This window comes from Pseudopipra pipra, chromosome 2 (genome assembly GCF_036250125.1).
Source record: "Pseudopipra pipra isolate bDixPip1 chromosome 2, bDixPip1.hap1, whole genome shotgun sequence".
NCBI lineage: Eukaryota > Metazoa > Chordata > Aves > Passeriformes > Pipridae > Pseudopipra > Pseudopipra pipra.
In genome coordinates, this window is record NC_087550.1 from 29,241,382 (window position 1) to 29,264,441 (window position 23,060).

General features: G+C 40.5%; 1 protein-coding gene across 2 annotated transcripts in view; it reads left to right on the forward strand.

The window, feature by feature from the left end:
* Positions 1-616: 616 nt before the first annotated feature.
* PRMT8 (protein arginine methyltransferase 8) overlaps positions 617-23,060 on the forward strand; it is a 56,977-nt gene continuing 34,533 nt past the window's right edge. Inside the window, exons 1-2 of one of the 2 annotated variants that reach the window (XM_064644745.1) lie at positions 617-824; positions 1,493-1,908. In XM_064644745.1, coding sequence (XP_064500815.1) covers positions 1,834-1,908 — 75 coding nt within the window. In that variant the 5' untranslated portion in view covers positions 617-824; positions 1,493-1,833. The remainder of the gene's footprint in view (positions 825-1,492; positions 1,909-23,060) is intronic. The other variant, XM_064644746.1, reaches the window with a different exon arrangement.

The following is a 23,060-nucleotide window of genomic DNA, read 5'->3' on the forward strand; positions in this document are numbered from 1 at the left end:
GGACCTCCTGTTTTTTGGCAGTACTTCATGGTATGTCAGTATTCCAGAGGTCAGCTGAGGATAAACTCTAATTGAAAGATATTAAAATAGGCTGCAAGGGACAAAAATTCAAAACCCCAGATCTATCATAATCTGTTACTGATGAAGCATCTGAGCTGGCTATGTCCTTAAAATATGCATCAGAAGTAATTTTTCAAACCTCTTCTTCAGGTCTCCATTGGCACCCCCAGAGGAAATAATTTCAAACTGTTCAGAGAGCAGCAATCCTGTTCTGGTCCTCGAAATCCTTCGAGCAACACACACCCACACACCAGCATTATTTTGTCACCTCCTCCATATAAAAACAAAACAGAAACGTGAGAACAGTGGGCTGGAGATAGAGCTGTGGAAAGTGAAGTTGGAAGGATTAATTATGTAATACGCCCCCTCTCCCGCCCTTACCCACAGCAACACGAGTGAGGTAAACCCAATCCTCCCAGCTGACAACTCAGAACTAAAAAATGCCCGGAGGAGTGAGAGCAAAATAAACGTGTGGGGAAGGTGGCGATGCACTCCTACAGAGGAAAATGTCATTAGGAAAAGGCTAAAAACAAGTTCAAATCACCTTTAGCCTCTTCCCTTCCCGCCTCACAAGACCTCTCCCTCCGCCTCTTCCCCCCTCCTCCCCCTGCTCCTCCTCCCCCCTTTTCAGCAGGAGCTGCAGCGGGATCGGGACTATATTTCTACAGTCCACGGCTATCTGACGGAGTGTGGATCCTCCTGAAAAACTTCAAGTAAAACAGGAGCTGGGAGCACACACACGAGGAGATATATTAAGAAAGCAGGTTTGCTACTTAACTCAGAGGAAAGAAGCTGGAGTAGACTTCTTCGGTTGCTCTCTAAGAGCCTTGCCGAGAGTCCTTGCAAAGAAAAGTGTTGCTGATTCAAAAGAAGAGGAGGGATGGGGAAGAAAAAAAAAATCGTGCATGTCTGTGTGAGAGGGAGACAACGTGTGTGTGTGTGTACGTGTGAATGCGTGCTTGTGTGTGAGAGGGTGTAGGCGACGGATGGGGGGAGCTTGAAATAATATTTTTTTTTCTACCAAAGACACGTGAGTGCAATTCCCAGCGAAGGGCATCAAGCTCTGCCCAACAGCAGAAGGGGTAGGGAGAGGGAAGGGGAGAAGAGAGGGAAGGGAAGAGGAGAGAGAAAGGGAGAGGGAACGGGAGAGGGGGGCAGGAGGGAGGGAGAAGGAGGAGGAGAAGGGATTTCTATTTCAGAAGACATTCATAGAAAGAGGGTGGCAAATTCTGTGACCATCTTTAAAGGAAGTGTCTTGGGACATAGAAAGAAAGAAGCCCAAAGAAGGAAAATAAAGGGCTATGATTTCCTTGTCCTGTTGCTTTGTCTCTGGCTCCCTCTGCCTCTGGAAGAGTAGCCACAGGACACAAAGATGCCCAGCTGGTCACTGCACGCCCAAGTTCAGTTTAGCTGGTGCTTCTCTCCTGTTTAGCCTGACTGCTTTCACTGAAGGGGAGGACTCATAGCCCGACAGCCTTATAGTGTAACCTGAAGAGTGTGTGCCGCCTCTCTCTGCCCACCCCAAGAACTCGCTGGAGGTGGAGGAGAGGGGAGAAAGAGGAGGACTTGAAAGTGCCCGAGGAGCTCCCGATGCTAAGAGGAGACAAATATTCCTGTGGACGACGCAGAAGGGACAAAGCTGACTGATTTATTGCTGTTTTCCATATTTTTTTTTTTTTCTCCCTGTCCTTTGGCGCACACCAGTGTTTGGAGATCTTTGAAAACACAAACCTAAACACCAGCCCCGAAGCCCCAACCCCTTGGCTAGCTCTTATGGGAATGAAACACTCCTCCCGCTGCCTGCTCCTAAGGAGGAAAATGGCGGAGAACGCTGCCGACAGCACCGAGGTAAGGATGCGAGCCGGAGCCCGGCGCCCGCGCTCCCCCAGACCCGAGCACTGATCCCTAAGCAGAAGCAGCAGTAAGTGCAGAAGAACTTTCCCAGCCCCTCCGTCCAGCTCCTGCCTGCCTTGCTGCTATAGTTTCCTGCATTTGCCCCCCCCTCTCCCCCCACATACTTCCCCCCGTTCCCCTCGTTCCCTGTAGACAGAGAAGTTTGCACCCCGCCGAGCGCTCCCGGCGCTCGGGCTGCTCGGGGCCGTCGCTCCACGGCTGGACCCCCGGGAAGTTGGGTGGCCGGGCGGAGGGGAGGCTCTGCGGGGTTGAGGGGTCTGGGGGAGGCAGCGGGGGGTGTGAGCGGCGGTCATTCGGGTGTCTGAGGAGGCCGAAAGGGACAGACTGTCTCTTGCGGCAGCACCTTGGCCAGCTCCCGGTGCTTTCTGTCGGCAGCCTTGTCTAGGATTGTCTAGGGGGTCTTTAGCAGGATTCGTCTCTGCAGCATCCTAGATACTACCAAGCGGAGCTGCCCGGGGCGGGGGGTGTCCGGCTGGCCTGGGCATTGACGAAAATAGCTTTGCATTGCCTTCAGGCCGGGAGGGTGCCCTGCGAGGTCTCAGGTTTTTCTGCAAGAAATCTACTCCCCCCCCACCCCCCCGCCCGTTACCTTCTGTTTCCTCAACATTGGGGTTGAGCAGCCCTTGTTTACTTGTCTGGGGCTATCTTGACCTCACTGAGACTTCTCAAGGGATACAGCAGTGTGTGAAGCCTCAGGTCTGGAAAAGCAGAAGGATGCAGGATGCAGTCCCAGCATCTCTGGGAGCATGTGAGAAGGAGACAGGCGAAAGTGTGAGCGTGTGCCAAACTCCCTGTTTCTATTAATAAACTGTGCCTAGCACTCTGACTGAACACTTAACACATGGTTAAGCGAGATGCAGCACAGCCATGCACAGACACAAAGGACATTGCACCCCAGCCAACTTTACAACGTTGCCCTTACACACACGGGTGGCATTGAACCTTCTCCCAAGTTGCCCTGCAGGGGTAATAAAGAGCAAAAGCATCACTTCAGTGTGAGTGAACACATAACTATTCCATCCTTTATTATTTCAACATCTCTGCCAAATGTCTTTTCCTTTCAGTTAGTCCTCCCAGTAGGTGTCTTGCTCACTCATGAATTCCACATTTCTCTTTGCAATAGTGTTCTCTCTGCTTGACCTTCATAAATATGCCTCCTTTGCCATGCCAGGTGAAGAGCCAAATTTTCTTAAAAGAATATGATGTGAGCACTTAGTCAACGAACATGCCTGTTACTGTGCTACAACCCCATGGAGTACTGTTTGCAGAAGAGGCATCTATAAATAGCAAGAAGTCTGGCTGCACATCTGTAAACTGTCATAGTCCTGACAGCACATATTGCGTTATGGGTCCCAGGATCCCTGGACAGGATTGCAATGAGAAACGTACAAGCATAGACAGTTCCTTTCAAAGCCATTTTTTTCAATGGAAATCGGTTTTAGACAGGGAAGATAGGTGAGAAGAGCTCTTTAAACATTCCTCTTCTATGTCAGTTCACTCTTAGCACATTTTTGTTGTTTAATCATGTTTGTCTTTCTGTTTGTGCAATGCTGCACACACTGCAATGTTATTTTATGGAGAAGGATTTTTTAAACGATGACAGATTCATTTCAATGATGCATACAAGTTAAAAGAATATTAAAATGCTGTGCTTCGTCTCCTTGGAGTACCCATCAGTGACAGATTTGTGAAGTGAGAGTGAAAATATTGCAGATTAGGCATATCCTGCTGCCCTTCTACCTTAAGAAAACCAAAAGGGATACATTTGTAACACGTGCCTAGATATTTTCTATTCTAATAATTTTCATATTTCTGATATATACTGAGAGAAGCAGTTTGCATATGTGCAGATGTAGAAGTGCACCAACCAAAATATGCCAAGACCTTTGAAGCTCTTTCATTTGTCAAGCATCTATATTTAGCAAAGTCATATGATACGAGTTTGACCTTCAAACCTGTATTTCTCTAACTTTCTCTTGAAGTTAGCAAATATTCTGTGACAGAAGGAATGCAGCACAAAATATATCACATTTGGAGTTACCGCAGTGTGAGAGAAAATTCAGAATTGGTATAAATTTGTTTCATTTGAAACCAATGGGGTACCAGTAATACTCATTATTTGATACTAAATTTCTGAAGAACTTTGACGTCATGGTGATAGGCATGATGTAAAAGATATCGTCCATAATGAGAGATGAAGAATTAAAACATTTAAGAAATGATCAAAATGCCCCACTTCCAAATCATTCCGAAGACCTTCCAGTTCTTACTCAGATTGATTTGACCTAATTACTTTTGTTACAGCTTCATAGTACATTTTTTATATTTGCGGTTTGGTGCTTTTTTCTTTTAAATCTAACACAACTAAGAGCATGAATCTAAGCTTTGGTCAAATATGGCAAGTATTCTCTTTCAGTAGCAGGGCAATTTAAAAAAATATATTAAGTCAAAGAACATGGACATTACGTGAGAAACTTTTTATTCCCTTAACTACACTTTGATGACCACAGTGCTAGGTCTTTAGCTTAAAGAGCTTAAAGAAATGATGACAACAAATACAAACAAGGGAAAACCAAAGCTACAGTAAGACAGTACTCACTGTTTCCTCAAGCAAGAAGACAAGAGAGTAGCATTACCACTCACCAGCATTACTTCCCAGTCAAGGAAGACACATCATATTATCAGAAAACTTAGAGAAAGGTGCTCCCATGGTACAGATAGTTACATTACCAGTATTCGTGTAGCCTTACATCTTGGTCAAGTGAGTGGAAGGTCTTGGATCAGGCCCTGAATAGTTTTGTAATTTTATTGTACAGATAACAGCCTGATATCAGTCCATCTGTCAGGGTTTAAGTGTAACTAGTGGGTTTTTTGTATGTGTTTATAGTAGCCCGAGTGGTTTGTATAAAAATAAAAGTCAAGGGGAATAAACCCTTGACTCACTGAAGAGGTTACGGGGTCCCATTAATAGGAAACTTGCTAAAATAGTTTCAGATCCTTGTTTGAAGTGTGCAAGAAATGCCCTAGTCCATCCCATGAATTTTAAGAGAAATTCCATTGGAGCAAAAATTGTAGAATCTCTCCTCAAGATATAATAGTGAACCTCTGTATCTTTCATCATGAAAGGACACCTTGTTTAAATAAAACAGGACTGTTTGCATAAATAACAGATGCAAAATTGAGTTCTCTGCAAATAATTAAAGACACTGACAGAAAACAAAGTAAAAGAGAAACAGTACTTTGTAGAACATATGCATGAAAATTCTGCAAAATTCATGACCTGCTGTAGATTTTGTTTTCTGGGTGTTTTTATTTTAAATGTATTAAATGAAAGCCTCATTAATAGTAGGCCTGATATCAATGATGGGAAAAAAATTGAAAGAAGTGTGTTTTCGCAAATGTGCCTGAATGCAACTTGTGAACCTGTGCCATGTGAAAGGAATTGAATCATAGAATCATGGGCAGAGGCATCTTCAACTAGATTAAGTTGCTCAGAGCCCTGTCCAACCTGATCTTGAATGTTTGCAGGGATGAGACATCAACCACCTCTCTGGGCAACCTGTGCCAGTGTTTCACCATTCACGTTGTAAATAATTTCTTAGTTATGCCTTGTTTAGATATAAATGTAGTCTAAATCTATCTTCTTTTAATTTAAAACCATTATGCTTTGTTCTATAGTAATAGGCCCTGCTAAAAAGTTTGTTCCCATCTTTCTTACAGGCCTCCTTTAAGTACTGAAAGGGTGCAGTGAGCACAAAATGCTCAATAGCACAAAGTGCCAGGGTTTATGTGCACATCCAGAAGACATAAACGTGTAAGAGGCTAGTTGCTGACTGAAACAATCCTAGAACTTGAAACTGGTCTGGATTTGTATGACATACTTGCACAGTAACTTCATAAAAAGCAATATCTGTGCCGAAGACTTTGCAGTGTCTGTAGAGAGAAATGATTCTTGTATCATTGCTAAGAATGGAGAGATTAGTTAATTTATTTGTGGTAACGAAATAGAGTCCTCACTGAATGTCCTATTATAGAAACGTTGGGCTTTGGTTAGACTTGGGGTAACATGCTTAACAGATGTGCTTCCTCCTCTAGATGAACTGGTTTGGTATCATGCAGTCCAGGTCAGTGAAAGTAACTGCTCAGTTATCAGAGGAGGGGGGTTCACAGTGTCCTATCTACATGAAATCCCACCATACCACTACTGGAGTGGGGAGGGGGGGAGAAAGAGGTTGTAAAGTCTGTTGAAATCATGAGCTTCTATTTGTGATTCATGAGTGGGAAGAGGGGGTTCTCCTTAACAAGTTACAGATGGACAAATTAACAGAAGTAGAGCAGGCATGTGCCTAACAGAGAACAGTGGACTGAATTTATTCAGTAAACCTAAGCTTTGCTCCTGGCTATTACACTGTATGGTTTTGGAGATATAATTTAATCCCTCTGATCTTTCCCATTCATACTGCTGAATTCTGTGATTTATTAGTGAAAGGTGTTGTAGAAAATTCTTATTTTGTGTTATTAAATTGCCATATTTGAATGAACATTAATGAGTGGGTGATGTTTATCCAAAAGAGAAATAGCACTGCTATGTGGTGTACTTCTTAGACTAACAGAAGTCATGAAAGATCTGGCATGGTGTCAGATAGCCAGCTGAAGAAGCAGCTTTTGACATAAATTTCAATCTTACTGAGTGGTGTGCCACAAGCCTGTGTCACATAACTTTGAACAGGAAAACTTGTGGTAGCTGGTGTGTGCAAGTAATATAGGTGAGCTACAGAGATCAGACCACTGGGTCATGATCCAGATGTTTTGCAATGCTGACAAGGCAGTCAGAAAGCTGACCCATGATGTTAGAGAGAAATCTTTCACTGTGGGTGTAGCCAGATTCCCAAGGGCTATAGAGGCAGCTCTGAGTTAAAGCAGGGAATATTCCACTTCAACACATTTTGATCCTTTACAATGCTCCTACTAGAACTATATAAACCATGCTTTTAGGCTAGTAACAAGGCAGTTCTAACATAGTCATAGGGGTTTTTTTGGGTTTCTAGACAATTTAGGAGTGGAGGAGTAGAAATATGTCTCTGAGCTATCTTCTACAACTTCAGCTGTGTAGAACATTAATTTAGCTCAGCTGAACACATAGCTGAATGCATGCCATTCCTTTCTCAAAGTTAATACTAAAAGCTCAAGACATTGACCATAATGTTTTGGCCCCATTGAAAAAATAAATTTTGGTTGGCATTAATAATATAGATAGGATGAAGAAACATTTATGCTTAAGTAATGAACAACAGCAACCATTCAAAGCAGAGTTTCAGGATAAAAATATCTTAGCATGGATCATCCTGTGCCAGCATAGGTTTGTTTTAGAGAACAGCATTTTAGTGTCAAGAAGAGTGGTATTTTTTAGAAAGGGTATGGTTCATCTTCGTGACATCATAGGCCAGATCATATTGCATCATTGTGCCAATACTAAAAGAGAGATTCCATGCTAGTGAGTGGGCTTATAATGGCTCTTTTTTTCCTAGCCTCAGTCTGTGAAAAGCACCAAACACTTCAAAGAAGAGAGCAAGAAATTCTGTAGGTTTGTCACCTTTGTCATTGTTCTACATCCATGCCAGAAATGAGCTTAGCAATAGTTCACATGCCTTCCAGCTCTTCACCCTCAGCTTGATAGTGAAAGAGGAAGGCTTGTACAAGCCTACTGGTACAGGCAGAGCAGAGAAATACATGGAGGTAAAAAAGCATTGAGCTTATTCTTTTCATAAGGTTTTGCTTTGGCCTTTCTGAGTTTGCAATGAAGTTCAGTCCATTGACAGATGAGGTGATGAACAGCTGAACGGGGTAAGTGATGAAACTCGTTGCTCCTACCTCTGATTCCAAAGAGAATCCTGCTACCTTCTGTCCTGTTCACTAGCTTTAATGCAATCTTTATTTTGATCTAGAGTTTTGGATAAAATGGGATTGTCTTTTCCATAATTTTCTTTCTTCGGGAATAACCTCTAAATAACAGAAACAAGAAGCACTAATCTGAAGGAAGCAAAAAGGAGATTACCCACTAACCACTCCAGAATGGAGCAATTGCCTACCTGGCTCTTTCCCATGTTCTTGAACAGGTACTAGTTTGCTTCGTGGAGTCTCTTGGCATGCTATTGCTTTCAGACTCTGGAATGGGAGCTTAGTCACTTTGCAGTGACTATGAGAGGATGGGCATCATTTCACCCTTAGTATTTCAGTTTTAAACTGCAGTTAAACTTGTGGAGGGGCAGGGGCCGATCTCTTTACACTTGTGACCTCGTAACGGCATGAAGCTGACTCAGGAGAGGTTTAGGTTGGACACCAGGAAAAGGTTTTTTACCCAGAGGGTGGTTGAGCACTGGATGAGGCTCCCCAGGGAGGTGGTCACAGCACCAACCCTGTCTGAGTTCAAGAAGCATTTGGACAACACTCTCAGGCACGTGGTGTGATTCTTGGGGTGTCCTGCACAGAATCAGGAGTTGATGACCCCTTTCTAACTCAGTATATGCTATGATTCTATGATTTAAGAGGTATAGACTTATTTCTTAGGAGCTAGGTTTGTCAGGTCTCAGTTTTAAAAATCAAAAAATCAAAAATTTTAAAAGATATGTTTTTTCCATGATCTAAATAACTATAAAAATAGTTTGACATTATTGAAATAGTCAATTGAAATTGAATAGTTTAAAAACTCAATTTGAAAATCTGGATTAGAAAATCTGTTTATCTTCATTTTATTGCATCAACAATTTGGAGACTTATAGACCAGAATTGGAAATAAGGCAGACTCACTTTAAGTTTGCTTTTCTGAAAACTCTGTTAAGTGCAGAAATTAGAGATAGTTTTGCTTTGTATTTTGAGCTTGAAATGCTAGGTGATCATAAATAAAATCTCAATGTGTTTGCTTTCCAAAATGAAGAGAATATTTCAGTAACAAAACCTTTGCAAGAGTATTATGTTGGGAACAAAATGTTTAGTTAAAATTTTTGACAGAGACACAATAAAGAAGGTGAAGAAAATAATATTCTCCCTCACTTAAAATATCCTGCCCTGCAGTTAAGACATGCGCTTGGAAGTTTGTGTGTATTGAGGACTGCATTGTACCTGGGACTTTTTAAAAGAAAAGGTAGCACTTCCCTCTCTTGTAACAGTATGATGAAAGTAAACATATACTGATTGGGAAACAGTAATATGTAGTGGTCTCCAAGGACTAGTATTGAAGCATTCTCTCAGTGGCCACAATGCACACTTGGGTTCACGTGTGGCTTTGCAGTTCTCCTGTCCTTCTTGTCCTTTTTTGGCCATACAGCTTATGTTTCCAATAGGAGAGCTCAAACCCAGACTGAGAGCCCAGAATAACATGTGACCAAGCCAGGGCCTTCCAGCAACAATCCACCAATCCAAATTTATTTCTGTCGTAGAACTTCTCATTTAGAAAGGAAGAAAGGTGATGTTAGCATCTATTTCAGTTTCTAGTTACATCCTTGTACTATTCATCAATCCATTGTGAAACTTGACCCCAGCTTGGGATAAAGACTAGCTGCCGATTTTCTTCTCCTCAGTCACAAACAGGGAAGTAATTACCCTTCCTGTAACACATTCTGAACTATTTCTGTTTGAGAACCACATACGTCATGATGTGCCCTATCTTAGACATGAGCCTGTCTGAAGCACAGGATACGTACTTCTTTTTTTTTTTTTACTCTGAGTTACATTAGGATATATCAGGAATAACACCACTGAGTCCTATATAAACAGGAATCACAATGGTATGCAGAAACACAGACGTGTTGATTAGAAAGAACTGCTATAGAACATCTCATGCAACCTCATACGCAGTGTAGAATAGTCACCAGCATGTTAGCCATTGCTGTTTCTAGCCAAGTCTTGAAAATAACAAGCACAAAGATTCCACTGCCTCTCTAGGCAACCTATTCCAGTGCTGCATAGACCTCTCAGTGAAAAAGTTTTTCTTGTTGTCCTATCTGAACCTCCAAAACAGCAGGTTGAGACCTTTGCACCTTGTTACATCGTCTGCCATTATTGAGAAGAGTTTGCTCCCCTTGTCTTTGTAACTACCTTTCAAGTAGTTGCAGGCTACTATTAGTTTGTCCCTTAGTCTACTCTTTCACAAATCAAACAAGTTCAGCACACAGTAATTTCTTCTTACAGGTCGTATTCTCAGGCCTATGACCATTGCATGATATAATTAATCAATTATTAATCTCACAAATAACAGATTTACAATACTGTGAGAGAGGCTGACAACAAAAGCTTTTCCCCCACTATTACACCTTTGCACACACATCTGAAACCCACCTCAATCACCATTCAAATAAGTAGAGCCTGAAAAACATGCAACACTCCTCACTAATCTCCGTGTCAGGATTTTGAGCAGCACCTCAGCTCCACCTCACCACAGCTCCACGTCAGGCACGCACTCTGGCTCTCACCTCACCTCACCTCACAGTCACATTGTCATTGCTGAACCTGAAATATTACTGAGAAGATCATTTTCCTAGCTTGCTCTTTCAACTACATTACCTTTCTATTTATATCTGAATTGCTGAATCTTTATATTCTATTAAATCAAAAAGCTGATTGTAATTTTCAAGGCGGTTTGAAGCATATGTCCTGCTACCTATCTGAATCTCTTATTCAGTACCAAGAGATTAATTCAAGCCTCCAGTGCCAAACTCCATCTCACGTTTCTTAGATTTTTTTAATAATACTAATATCATGGACAGCGTGTATGCTGTTTTAATGGAGGTTAGCCTAAAAATTGTGAAATTAGGCTAATGGGTTTATATTTCTGTTTTCTCCATATATGACAATGAATCTCTGTCCTGCTTTTCTAAGAGATTTTTTTTAAGTAGATAAACTTGATGGAAGACAAAGATAGATAAGGATCTAAGTAAAGAAAGTGCTTTCACCTATTGTGAGATTTTCATGAAAATGTGAAACTATTCTTGTAGCCTTAGTACCATTATTTTATTGAAGAAAAAATCTCTGTGCCATCCTTCTATCTTTTAGATCTGTTCCTTTCTCAACAAAAAAAGATATTGCTCCTTAGTGCTCATAAAATATGTCTTTGTTGCCTTGTAAAAGGGAAGACAAAAGTATTTATGTTTGCAAGACCTACTTCCACCAGGTAAAACTGAGAATTCAAGCCATGCCTACTGGAAACAAAGGCATTCTAAGCTCAAGACAGGTTTACCCTCATGTAAATGCAACAGTTTCAGCAGAATTATTTGCGATTTATATAGATTCAAAACCAGCTCACATCTATATATAAAATTGTATATAGAACAATGAATCACCAGTGGTTTTGCTCAAGAATAGAGTTTTCATCATACTGTTTTGTGACTGTATAAAAATGTTAGGAGCGTACTTTCATGTATCCCTTTCTTAACTGTATTTAAAAGATGGGTCTAAAATAGCAAAAGCTTATTCAATTATTAACACAAAGCTAAAAAGGTATGATTTATATCAACATGACTATCAGCAACTGCTTTTGAAATACACTATGTATTTAACAGGTGTGTTATAGAACCCATTGTAGTTAACATAGCTCACTGAAGATTTTTGAACACTTCAGTAAATGTTTGATTAATAATGCAAGAAATGCTGAACACACTGGTTTGCTCATGTGTGTCAGTAGCACTCAGCATGGTTATTTATTGTAGAATCAAGTTCCATGCCAGCAGGGTATTTAAAAACCTTCCTCATCTACCTTATATAATATGGAGCAGGTGTAATTCCACTGAACTAGTGGTACCACCTCTGTTCTGAATGATAGGTACATATCCATTTTCTTAAATAACTGTTGCAAACACATTTAAGTCAAGTGAGGCATTTGCAGCCCTCTTCAGAACAAATATTCCAAGCCTGGAATTGACAGGTTATTAATCTCAGTCTTTTCCAATGACATTTCTCACACTAGGTGAAACAAAACCAAATAATATTTAATGGCCAAGTATGAGCAAGTATACTTCATTCCCTCAGTTCAGGAAGGATATTGAGGTCCTGGAGCAGGTCCAGAGAAGAACAACAAGGCTGATGAAGGGACTCGAGCACAAGTCCTATGAGGAGAGGCTGAGGGAGCTGGGGCTGTTCAGCCTGGAGAAGAGGAGGCTCAGGGGAGACCTCATCACTCTCTACAACTCCCTGAAAGGAGGTTGTAGCCAGGTGGGGGTTGGTCTCTTTTCCCAGACAACTATCAGCAAGACAAGAGGGTATGGTCTCAAGTTGTGCCAGGGAAGGTTTAGGTTAAATATTAGAAAGAATTTCTTTACAGAGAGGGTGATCAGACATTGGAATGGGCTGCCCAGGGAAGCAGTGGATTCTCTGTCCCTGGAGGTTTTTAAGATGAGACTGGATGTGTCACTTAGTGCCATGGTCTAGTAACAACAGTGGTGTTGGATCAAGGGTTGGACTTGATGATCTCGGAGGTCCCTTCCAACCCAGCTGATTCTATGATTCTATGATTAGGCTAAATTTACAGAGCGGTTAAGAACATATGTGTTGGCCTTGCTATAAATGAAGAGTAGTCTCAAAGTATACATGATTACCTTTACAATCTGAAGAAAGATTAATATTTCTTTCTCCATTACTAAGCAAACTGTCGTGGTTTAACACCAGTTGGCAAACAAGTACCACACAGCTGCTCCTTCACTGCTCTCACTCACTGGGGGAATAGGGAGGAGAATCAGGAGGAAAAAAAAAATAAAACATAGGCTGAAATAAGAAGAGTTTAATAATAGAAAGTATAATATAATAATAACAACTACTGATACTACTAATAATAATACATATTTTAATGAAATGGAGAGAGAGTGAGAAAAAGAAGTGATGCACAATATAGTTTCTTGTCACCCACTGACTGATGCCCAGCCCATCCCTGAGCAGCGATCAGCAGCTCCCATTCATCTCACTCCGGTTTATATATTGAGCATGATGTTCAATGGAATATCCCCTTGGCCAGTTTGGGTCAGCTATCCTTTGGGTTATGCTCCCTCCCAGCTTCTTGTGCACCTCCTCTCTGGCAGAGCATGAGGCACTGAAAAGTCCTCACCTTAGAGTAAGCACTGCTCAGCAACAACCAAAACATCACTGTGTTTTTAACAGTATTCTCATACGGAATCCAAAACACAGCACTGTACAAGCTACTAGGAGGATAATGAGCTCTGTCCCAGCTGAAACTAGGAGGCAGACTTATGAGAAGCTTTCTTTTACTGGAATTTTTAAACTTGATATTTAAGTTTAATTAACTGCTTCAATGCAGTTACAAAATACCATCACCATCATTTGGACAACACTTTCAGGCACATGGTGTGACTCTTGGGGATGGTCCTGTGCAGGGTCAGCAGTAGGACTAGATGATCCTTGTGGGTCCCTTCCAACTTAGCATATTCTATGATTCTGGAAATTACCTACCAGGTGTATGTGTGTGCATACATATACCTATACACACAATGTTTTATATTTACACAAAATTTGAATTGCATATTATGCTGTAACATTCATTTCTTTGTGCACACATGTGCACCCATGTTGTCAGTGTTAATAAAACTGTGTCAGAGAAGACACTATTTTGCGTATGTGGGCTCATACATGGTAGAATGATAAAATCCTGGTTAAAGTCTTATACCACATCAGATTTATATATATATATATATATATATGTTGACAGAGAAACTCTGTATTTAAAAAGGCAGTTTCATGGAAAAGTCCTAGCTTTAAATTCCTTTACCTCCTTTATATTCACTGTGTTCCTCGGTATGGGTGTTCTGACAAAACTCAGTTTAGTTGTGGAGAATCACAGGAGGATAAACCCTTCCATTTCAAGTTGAAATAACAAACTCATATTTTAGATACACCACTAACAGAGCTCTAAAATATGTTTAAATTCAACTAACTTGGTGAGCTGTTAGGAATAGAGACTCCCAATTCAGAAAGGGAGCATTTAAAAATATTTGTCTGTTTCAGTTTAGATCACTTCCAAGCATTCATACCTTTGATTCAGCAATTAAATACAATCGGTTTTGTTTTCTTAAATTCTCTAACACCTACACGTCTCAGAGGCCAGAAAGTTCCCCACAGGATCCTCCACTTGCCAGCTTGGTGTTTGTTGCAAATATGCAGCACTCCCACACTTGTCCCTTATGTGTTTCACATTCACAAGTCTCCCCGGGTGTAGCGGCACAGACCCCTTGCCCAGGGAACCCTGGCCTGGACCCCAAGCCTCCCAAGTCATTGGCTATTCCAGCTTAAAATTTGATGATAATTATGCACGTGCATGGATGGAACTTTGAGGTAACTGGTCCAGTAGAAGATGTCCCTGCCCATGGCAGAGAGGGTGAAACAATGATCTTTAAGGTCCTTCTAGACCATACCATTCTGTGATTGTATGATGGATCCAGGCTCAGTTCAGTGGTGCCCAATGACAGGATCAGAGGCAACAGGTACAAACTGAAACACAGGAGATTCCTTCTGAATACCAGGAAATGCTGTCTTACTGAAGGATGACAGTACTGGCACAGATTGTCCTGGGAGATTGTGGAGATCCTGGGAGATAATCAAAAGCCATCTGGGCAAAGACGTAGGCAACTTGCCTGAGGTAGTCCTGCTTGAACAGGGAGGTTGGACCAGATGACCTCCAGAGGTCCCTTCCAGCCTCAACGGGTATGTAATTCTGTGAAATCAAACACAAGATATAAATAAAATTGAAGAGCTTAGAGTTTTATGTATCTATTTAATATATTACATTCATCTTCTTTCCTTGGTTGATATTTTAAAAATCTGGTAAATCTGTAACAAAGGAACGCAGTCCCTGGTTTTCCTCAAACATTTAAACCTGTGAAATGCTAAGTATGTTCACATCTCTATCGACTCTGGGGTTTTTTACACCTGATGAACTGAGCCCTAAATAAAATAAAAAGGACCAATGATTTATTACAGTGGCTGGATTGTACAGTCAGTACAATCCAGAACAAAGGAAGTTATGTCAGTTGATTACTTAAGGTACTAGTCAACAATTCTATATTTAGCTTTTATTACTTTGCATTATTTTAAATTTTTTAACTTCTGGATATGACTTCACTGACAAAAATTTAAAAACCAAAATCCTGCTTTATCATTTGTTTTTAGTGAGAAATCCTAGGTTACATAAAGATAGTATTATTTATTTGGACCTTTTTAAGGAGATAGGGGAGATGCTGTTGTCAGTTTCTGTTTTTCTTCCTTCAATTTTTAATCATTTAGATCTTTCTCCATGGTATGGTCTCCAAAGCAAACCCTATTGTTTGCAATACACAATTTGTGTTCTGCTGGTGGCAGAACATTGCATTCCTCTGACTTGCATCATGCTTCAGAGTTCTGCTGAAAATTATTATATTGTCACTAAAAGGAGAAAAATAAGCCCTTTTTTATGTATTGCTGAAAGGTTTTACCTCCAGTGATTCTGTGGCTATAAAAGAACCATTTTTACAAGCCTTTTGCAATGCTTAAGTTCCTGAAAAGGTTCAAGAGTTGAAATTCAAATCACTCTTTTGGAATCTTCTTGATTACAGTAATTTGATTTCCATGCTGTTTTAACAAGCATGAACAATTCATTGGCTAGGGTCCCAATGTTCTCTATCATTGGATCAACAAATCTTATGAAAATAAGATATTAATTATTCTTTGAATGGGTTAACTAGGATCTGGAATCTGCTCATAAATTCAAATGCTTTAACAAGGTGTCTGAGTTGATGGTCTGCTTGTCCTGTCTAATCAGCAGAGACAAACACGTCTGAATGGCAACTCTGCCCACCTCAAACCTGAATCATACTTTAAAGAAACCTTTTTCTTTCTATTGATCCTAAACAGAGCCTAAGGTGGCTTGGCGGCCAACCTTCAGTAATATTAACAGACCAAGCACAGTGTTTTTTCATTTGTATAACAGTCCTGAAAACATACTCCTATGAAAAATCCTACTTTTTTTCTGTTTTTTCGCATTTTCAGAATCTTCTCTTCATTAGAAGGCTCTCCCTACCCGTTAATTCTGAATGTGCAGCCAGTTCAGAAGTGAGAACGGATGCTTCTTCTCCTCTATCCCATTCAGTTGCCAATCATTCCATGAACAGGAGAAATATTTAAAGAAACAGGATCTCATGAAGCTTGATATGTTCCAAAAATGAAAAAAAAATAAAAAATTCCATGTCAATAAAACCTTGAATCACCTTGAAATGAAACACTATTTTTACTTCTGTTATTTCTCTGTTCTTTTTTTCCCCGTTTTTTCAGATCATGTCAATGTTCAGAAAACCAGCAAGTGAAACTTTCAGTCTTATCCTTTAACTCCCTGTTTTTGTCATTGTTTTTTAATTTTATTTACTTTAGCGTTTTTTTGGCCAACTGCACATCAAAAGGCAAGAAAAACTGAAGGTTTGTTCCATCATCAGAACACAGATGGGGTTGGTGCAACAAAGAATTTTGCATTGCAATACATCATGCTGTGCCCATACTGTGGCTAAAGAACAATAATGGCAACCTTATATGTGGAAAGGTGATAAGACTAGCTATAAAAAGACACTGAATTTGCGTCAATGTGTTCCTTTTATAGGCCTTTCAGTACACAGAAACTTTTACTAAGTTTTTTCAAGGTTTCTTCACAACTGTGAATAGTAAAAACCTTTCTAAAGCTGAGACACTCTCTTAAGCTTTTCAGGTTCAGAAAAGTCACATGAATCATTGAAATTCACAGGTCAGAAGCACTTCAATCAGAGAACATCAGTCGTCATGCTAATCAACCTATTTACACAGCATCAATGCAAGGCTAATTTGAACAGAAGCCCAGTTATACAGATCTTTCTACTGTCAGTTACATTTTCTGCTCATATTGTCACTAGTAATTTCCTTTTTGATCTACAGCTCTTCTAAGTTGAAATACTTCAGTCTGTACTGATTCTGCAGCAATCATTTGTTTTGCTTGTCTGTATTTATTCCACCCCAATCATTTGTGTTGCTTCTCCATTACTGCATAAGTAAAGGGAAAGATGAACCACTCATGCATGTACACGGAGGTCTCGCTACCCAGCTGCTCCTGTGAATGCATTTGGCAGAGCCAAATCTTCTCACAGAAGAAGGAAGAATCAGAACCCAGAAGGGATGTCAACAGAAAAGCACAAAGGGGCATGTGTACAGAAATTGGGTAGCAGAATGAAGATTGTCCTTGCATGCCTGAGACCTGCAGGAAGGATTCAGCTTCAGCTGACACTGTGTGGTGCAAGTAGCAGTTGCTTGTTGCAGAAGAGGCATTGACAACTCTCAGGACAGTTACAGGTTGTATTTTGTGGACAAAGCGTTCTATGTTGTGTTCATAAATCAGTCAAGAGTTTCCATTCTGTCTTAGCTAAGCATGCACTCAGCGCACAGTAACATATGCTGCCTTGTGAATCAGCATCAATGGAAGTGCTGAGACACAAAGTGCTGACAATCCCTTATGAAAATGGCAGCAAGCAAGGAAGGGAAGGCACATTGTAACAGCAAAATCCAGGATGGAGACAGCCCATTAATCTATAGCAATGAGGTGGCTCAAGGTGAGCTGTTTGTGATACTTTAACTAACCTGAAAACATTCTATAAAATTCATATATTCTGACTCCCAGAGAAGCCTGGAGAGGGAAGAGAAGATGAACTCTTCATTATAAGTCTTGAGGGAAAGTGTCTTCCTGAACTTAAGGTGCCCAGGAGAGAACAGAGTCAGAATTTTTCTCCTACCATACACTTTACCATGTTTGAAAGGCAGAAAAGCCACTGATTTCCTTTTAGAAGTTGTGGCTCCTGAGCACAAGTTTAAGACTTTCTGCCAGTTTTCTCCCCAGGGGTTTAATTACAGTTGGACCCCTTACATCTGGTAAAAAAATAAGCTTTGAATGTCCTCACAAGAGTTTTATTCCAATGATTACGAATGAAAATAAAAATTGAGGATAGGCATTAGAGTTTAATATGCTCTTGGTCAGTTTCTTTTCAATGCTCCATGCATGGAGGCTGTAACATTAAACCTCAAATGACTTATTAATATCTTATTTGAAGGCAGTTGACTTTACATGGGATTTCTGATTTAATACAGAAATACAAAATACACCAAAAACGCGATATAAATGTATGTTACACTTAGCTAAAGACAAGATTGCAGTTCAATCACAATATGAGTGTGCTTTTGTAATATGCTCACTGACCCTGTTACTAGGAAGGAAATCATGAGTAGAAGTAAGCTGAAGCCCAATGCTCTCATTGAAATTATTAGTTGTTCAACTCTTGGTCTGAGCTATGTAATCACTTCACCCCATGCAAATCTGGCTAACCCAGGGAGATATTTGTGCTCATTTAAACCACGAGTTGATCCACTCAAAGTCAGTTTCTTTGCCACAGATGTGGTCAGTCACACCCTGCATTATTCCCTGAATTTCATGGGCACTTCATCCTTACCCGTCTCCAGCGAGCCTTCTTCATTTGTAGGGGTTGATTCAGAGAGTTACATTCCATCTCTAGGGGTTTTGTCCATTGCAAGAGGAAGCAATACTCTGATAACCCACATTAAGAGACGACTGACTCCTTCGAAGTCACACAATGAGATGGACTTAAAATCAACACAGAAGAAAAAAAGACTGCCAGGTGATCAAGAGAAAATCTGTGCTATAACATATTAAGATCCAATGAAGTACAGTTTCAAAGGAGGTGGCAGGGTGTCATTGCTCTGTGCAGGGAAATGGGCTATTTTTTGCCAGTTGACAAATTGAAGTGCCAAATTGACTTCCATTCAATGTTGGTGCCTGTTTGCTGGTAGTTCTGAAGCAGTGCTGGACTGTAAGTCATTGTGTTGATTTTCTCTGGCACTTCAGCTCAGGAATTGCCATTTCTCAGTCTTCTCCTTTCTGTCCTCATCTATTCTGCAGAGGGTAAGAAGTAGTAAACTTGGATACCGTGAAAACAGGGACGCCTTCTAGAGCTGAAGTGCATCTGAAACTACACTGAAGTGTAGATCAAAAGCTTGGCTAGGATATGGAGTAGGGGGTCGCTTGAATGTTTTTCCCTTCCTCCATACTAAAGCTCAGCAAAGGCTACAGAATATAATGTCTTCCTAGAACTGTTGTGAAACAGCTGAAACTCAGTGAGAGGGGAAGAGAAGACTGGGATATCAGCAGCAAAGTGACTTTCAGAGATCAGCGCATCAGAAATTTGCTAAGCAGAGGAGGCCTTCCATTAAATTTTCCGCTAATTTAAGAAAATAATTTGTACAGAAAGAATACTCTGGTTATTTTTGCTAATAATTAGCCTCTAAAAATAGTGGAGCTCTACTTTTTCTTGTGAATTTCAGCTTACTGCCTAATACTGAAAAAGGACCTAAAAATAACTGGGTTTATAGTTGATTAGCACTTTCTGGTTTTTGTTCTTTGTCACTAGAGTCAGTCAAGATGTTGCTGGGGAGGAGAAGAGGCCATCCATTGGCACAGCTGCTTTCCCTACAAGACATATATTATGAGCACTGATAATGGAGACTGTAGCTCCCCCCAACTTTTCCTCAACAGATTTTCATGCACTTGCCAGGGTGATGTGAAGTAGCTTGAAAGTACCAAGTCCCTTTTTTTTCCTTTCCATTTTGTGTCCATCTTGAGGAGTTTCTCATAAGGGGGTGTATCACTTGTTATTTAGTTGTGCATCACTGGAACCCTGATCTGTTCATCAAGGCAGACGCTTATGCAGCAGCAATGATAGTAAAAACCAGTAAAAAATCACAATGGGAAGTTCACGCTTCTCTGGCTTTGTATCTTCATATCTCTTTATGCAGTGATCTGCAACAAACCCTTTTCACTGCATTCAACTTTGGTATTTTCAGTGCAGGCTTCTATAACTTCTGTTGCTATTTCTACAACAAGCTGTGCCTTGTGATGCGAGGCATTTTAAAGTAATCTGGCACATGAATATCTATCTCTCCTCACTTGAAAATCAATAAAAACTTTCAGTCACATTTACATTCTGTGTACTGCTTCCAGACAACAGTAACATGTCTTCCGTGGCCTGTAGTTGATCACAAAGTGAAAACAACCGCAAAGGGTTTCATGCCTCAGAAAATGACCTTGTCCTTAATATTTTTTTTCTTTTCACAAAAAGAGCTGACTTGCCTAGCCATCCTTAAAATAGAACTAATTACCATCTGTTAACAGACCCCTAATGTTCTGACTATAGATCCCTATGCACCATTCGTGATTTCATAGCCATGATGATAAATTGTCTGTAATTCAGAATTTATGTGGAATTACATTCGTTTACCTGGGTGCCCCACCACACATTATGGAGGCTTCTTTTGTAGAGGCTTTCACACTGAATGTTGAATTCTCAGAAATGCAAGGGCAGTCTTTTAGTCTACCTACTCTGTGAGCTATACTGTAGAAAAGGAGCATTAAGGTAACACTGATGAGTCGTCTCTGATGCACACAGAAGGGAAGGAGCCAACAAGGGCAGAGAGTAGTGAGAAACCTAGATCCTCCTTCCAGCTAGTCCAAGTTCGTGCAAAGGCAGTCTTAGAAAACTGGCTCATTTCGTACTGAGCCCCACATTACAGGAGGAAAAGGAGCTGAATCGTGACTTGTTAAATAACGATACAGGTTTTGAGCTACTTCTGGGGAAACATAGCATGGAATGATCTCTTCATTCTGTGTGATTGCATAGTGCCAAATCTACCCAAGCAGCAGAGAACATGACTCACCAGGAACCCTGAACTTCGTTCATATGCACAGAGGAAGAACCATTTACCCCTGTTCCAGCTACTGCTTCACAGTACCCAGGTGTCCTAGAACTAGTGCTGGATTGACAGGTCTTGAAGACTCCACTCAGCCACACATCAAACTAGGGGTTTCCTTCCTGTCTCAAAAAAAGAGACAGGACTAGTGCTATTTGACCAATTGTATTGCAGAATACAAGGGGAAGGGGCAGACATTACACCTGTAGTTATAAACCAGTGCTGGTCTAGCAATATGACACCTTTGCAACCTTCTCACTCTGCCACACCAAACCTGAATGGGAGTTGGAAGTGGTAGGGAGAGTTCAGCCCCTGAACAGCAACCCATAGCTGTGTGTTATTTGTTGATGGTATAGAAGTGCTTGCCCAGTCAGGTCAGATGGGACATTACATATTGTTATCAGTGCAAGTATTTAATGTTGACAATTATCACTGCCAAATATAGAGGTGACTCTGCAACGAATGCCTAGGAATTAAATTGATACTTTTTTATTTTTTTTATATTTTTTGAGTTTGTGACCAATATGTTAAAATCATCTGGAAGACCTGATGCATTTTATTAATTCAGAGATATTTCTTCCCTCATGCAACTCCCTGAAAGGCAAATCAGAAATAAAATGACACTAAAATTGGAAAGGATCTTTATTTCCCAGAGGCTGTAGCCTAATTCAAATGGAAAATTCTGCTATCAGCTTTTCCTCTTTTCACTTTCAACAATGGACAGGCAGTAGTCATACCTCAAACCTGCCCTCTGAACAACCACAAAAGCTACAGCTCTAACAGCTCTGTCAGAACAACAGGCATTTCCATTTCTTATATCTGTGTGTCTGGATTGCTTTTGTTCTAGGGAGTTTTGGATGTAGCACTTTAGAGGCAAGAGATCTGTCAAAACTCCCCAAAATCAGAAATCTCAGAAGGAAAATCTGATGCAGGAAAACATACAACATAGTTTATACCTACTGCTTGTTCTTTTCTGGTTAATCAGATGGAAGAAGGAAAGTATTCCATGGGGATCAGTCAACTTAAGTGCTCCCTGGCATTTATCGGCTATTTTAGGTATTAGGGACACTTCAAATTTTTATACAAGTAATACCAATCATGGTTGGCAATAACAATCTTAACTCTCACAGTTGACCTCGGTTTTAAATTTTAAATTCTCATGATGATATCAGAATTTCACTTAGTCAACATTGATAGGCTGAGGACCATGCATTAAGGCACCTTCCTGTTTTTCACTACTGACTCATCTTCTACCTAATGAATAAAGAATGAAATTAAATTAAATTATCACCTTCTTTAGTCAGAAAAGGAGAGGCTTAAAATGATAGGGAGGTAGGAAGGATTTTTTTTTTCTTCGTAATTTGGTTTTATTTGCCATTCATGAGTCCTTTAAAAGGGTAGGGATGCTCCAGTGGAAAGCAGGAACTTGCAGCGTTATTGTGTCAGACATAGCTGTAAATCTGTGAGTCCAGAAGCTTCCACCTGTAAGGGACACTGGCTTTGGGAAGCTGCTGGTTGCAGTTTGTGCTGCTTTGTGATCCACACGCACTAGAGTCAGCTGTTCAGACTGGATTCTGGAACAGGAAAAAGGCTGCTGTAATATACAACAATCAGAAAGCCCATTCTTCTTAACAAGGCACCAAATTCAGAAGAGCTCTATCAGAAAGGATGCTCTTCCTAGTTGTCCAGATATATGGTACTGAGTCAGAAAAAGGCTGAGAATTCAAGAATGTCTCTCAGAAACACCATAGACCTGATGGTCTAGCCTTTGTTTCTTAGCCTGCCAGATTTACTTATAGGTGTCAATCTTTTGACAAAATAACCAGTATGCTTGAGTATATCCACCTGTTCCATTCCTCATTACAGTGAAGAATGGAAACAAAACCACAGGACATCTAGCCACAGATCTTCACAGATTGATTGATTGATTGATTGATTGATTTTAAATTCTCCTCTATTTAATTCTCCACCTTTCAGACTCTTTCCTCATGCAACAGAGACCATTATGCTACAACAAATCCATATGTTGTATATATGGAGGGAGCAGCATGGTTATACATGAAGATCCATTTCCAGATTATTAATTGCGGTTAACCCCATGAAATGGAGAATGAATTTAGCCATTTGCCAGCTGTGGTTCACTTTTAATATTATCCACCAGAGGGCAATGGTTCTAAAACACAATCCCCCATTGAGCTGAAGCTGTGAAACTGTTTTCAATAGAAATGTGTTTGAGACTTTAGCCAGCACTTGAGAACCCCCTCACTGCGCAACTTAGCTCACTCCTC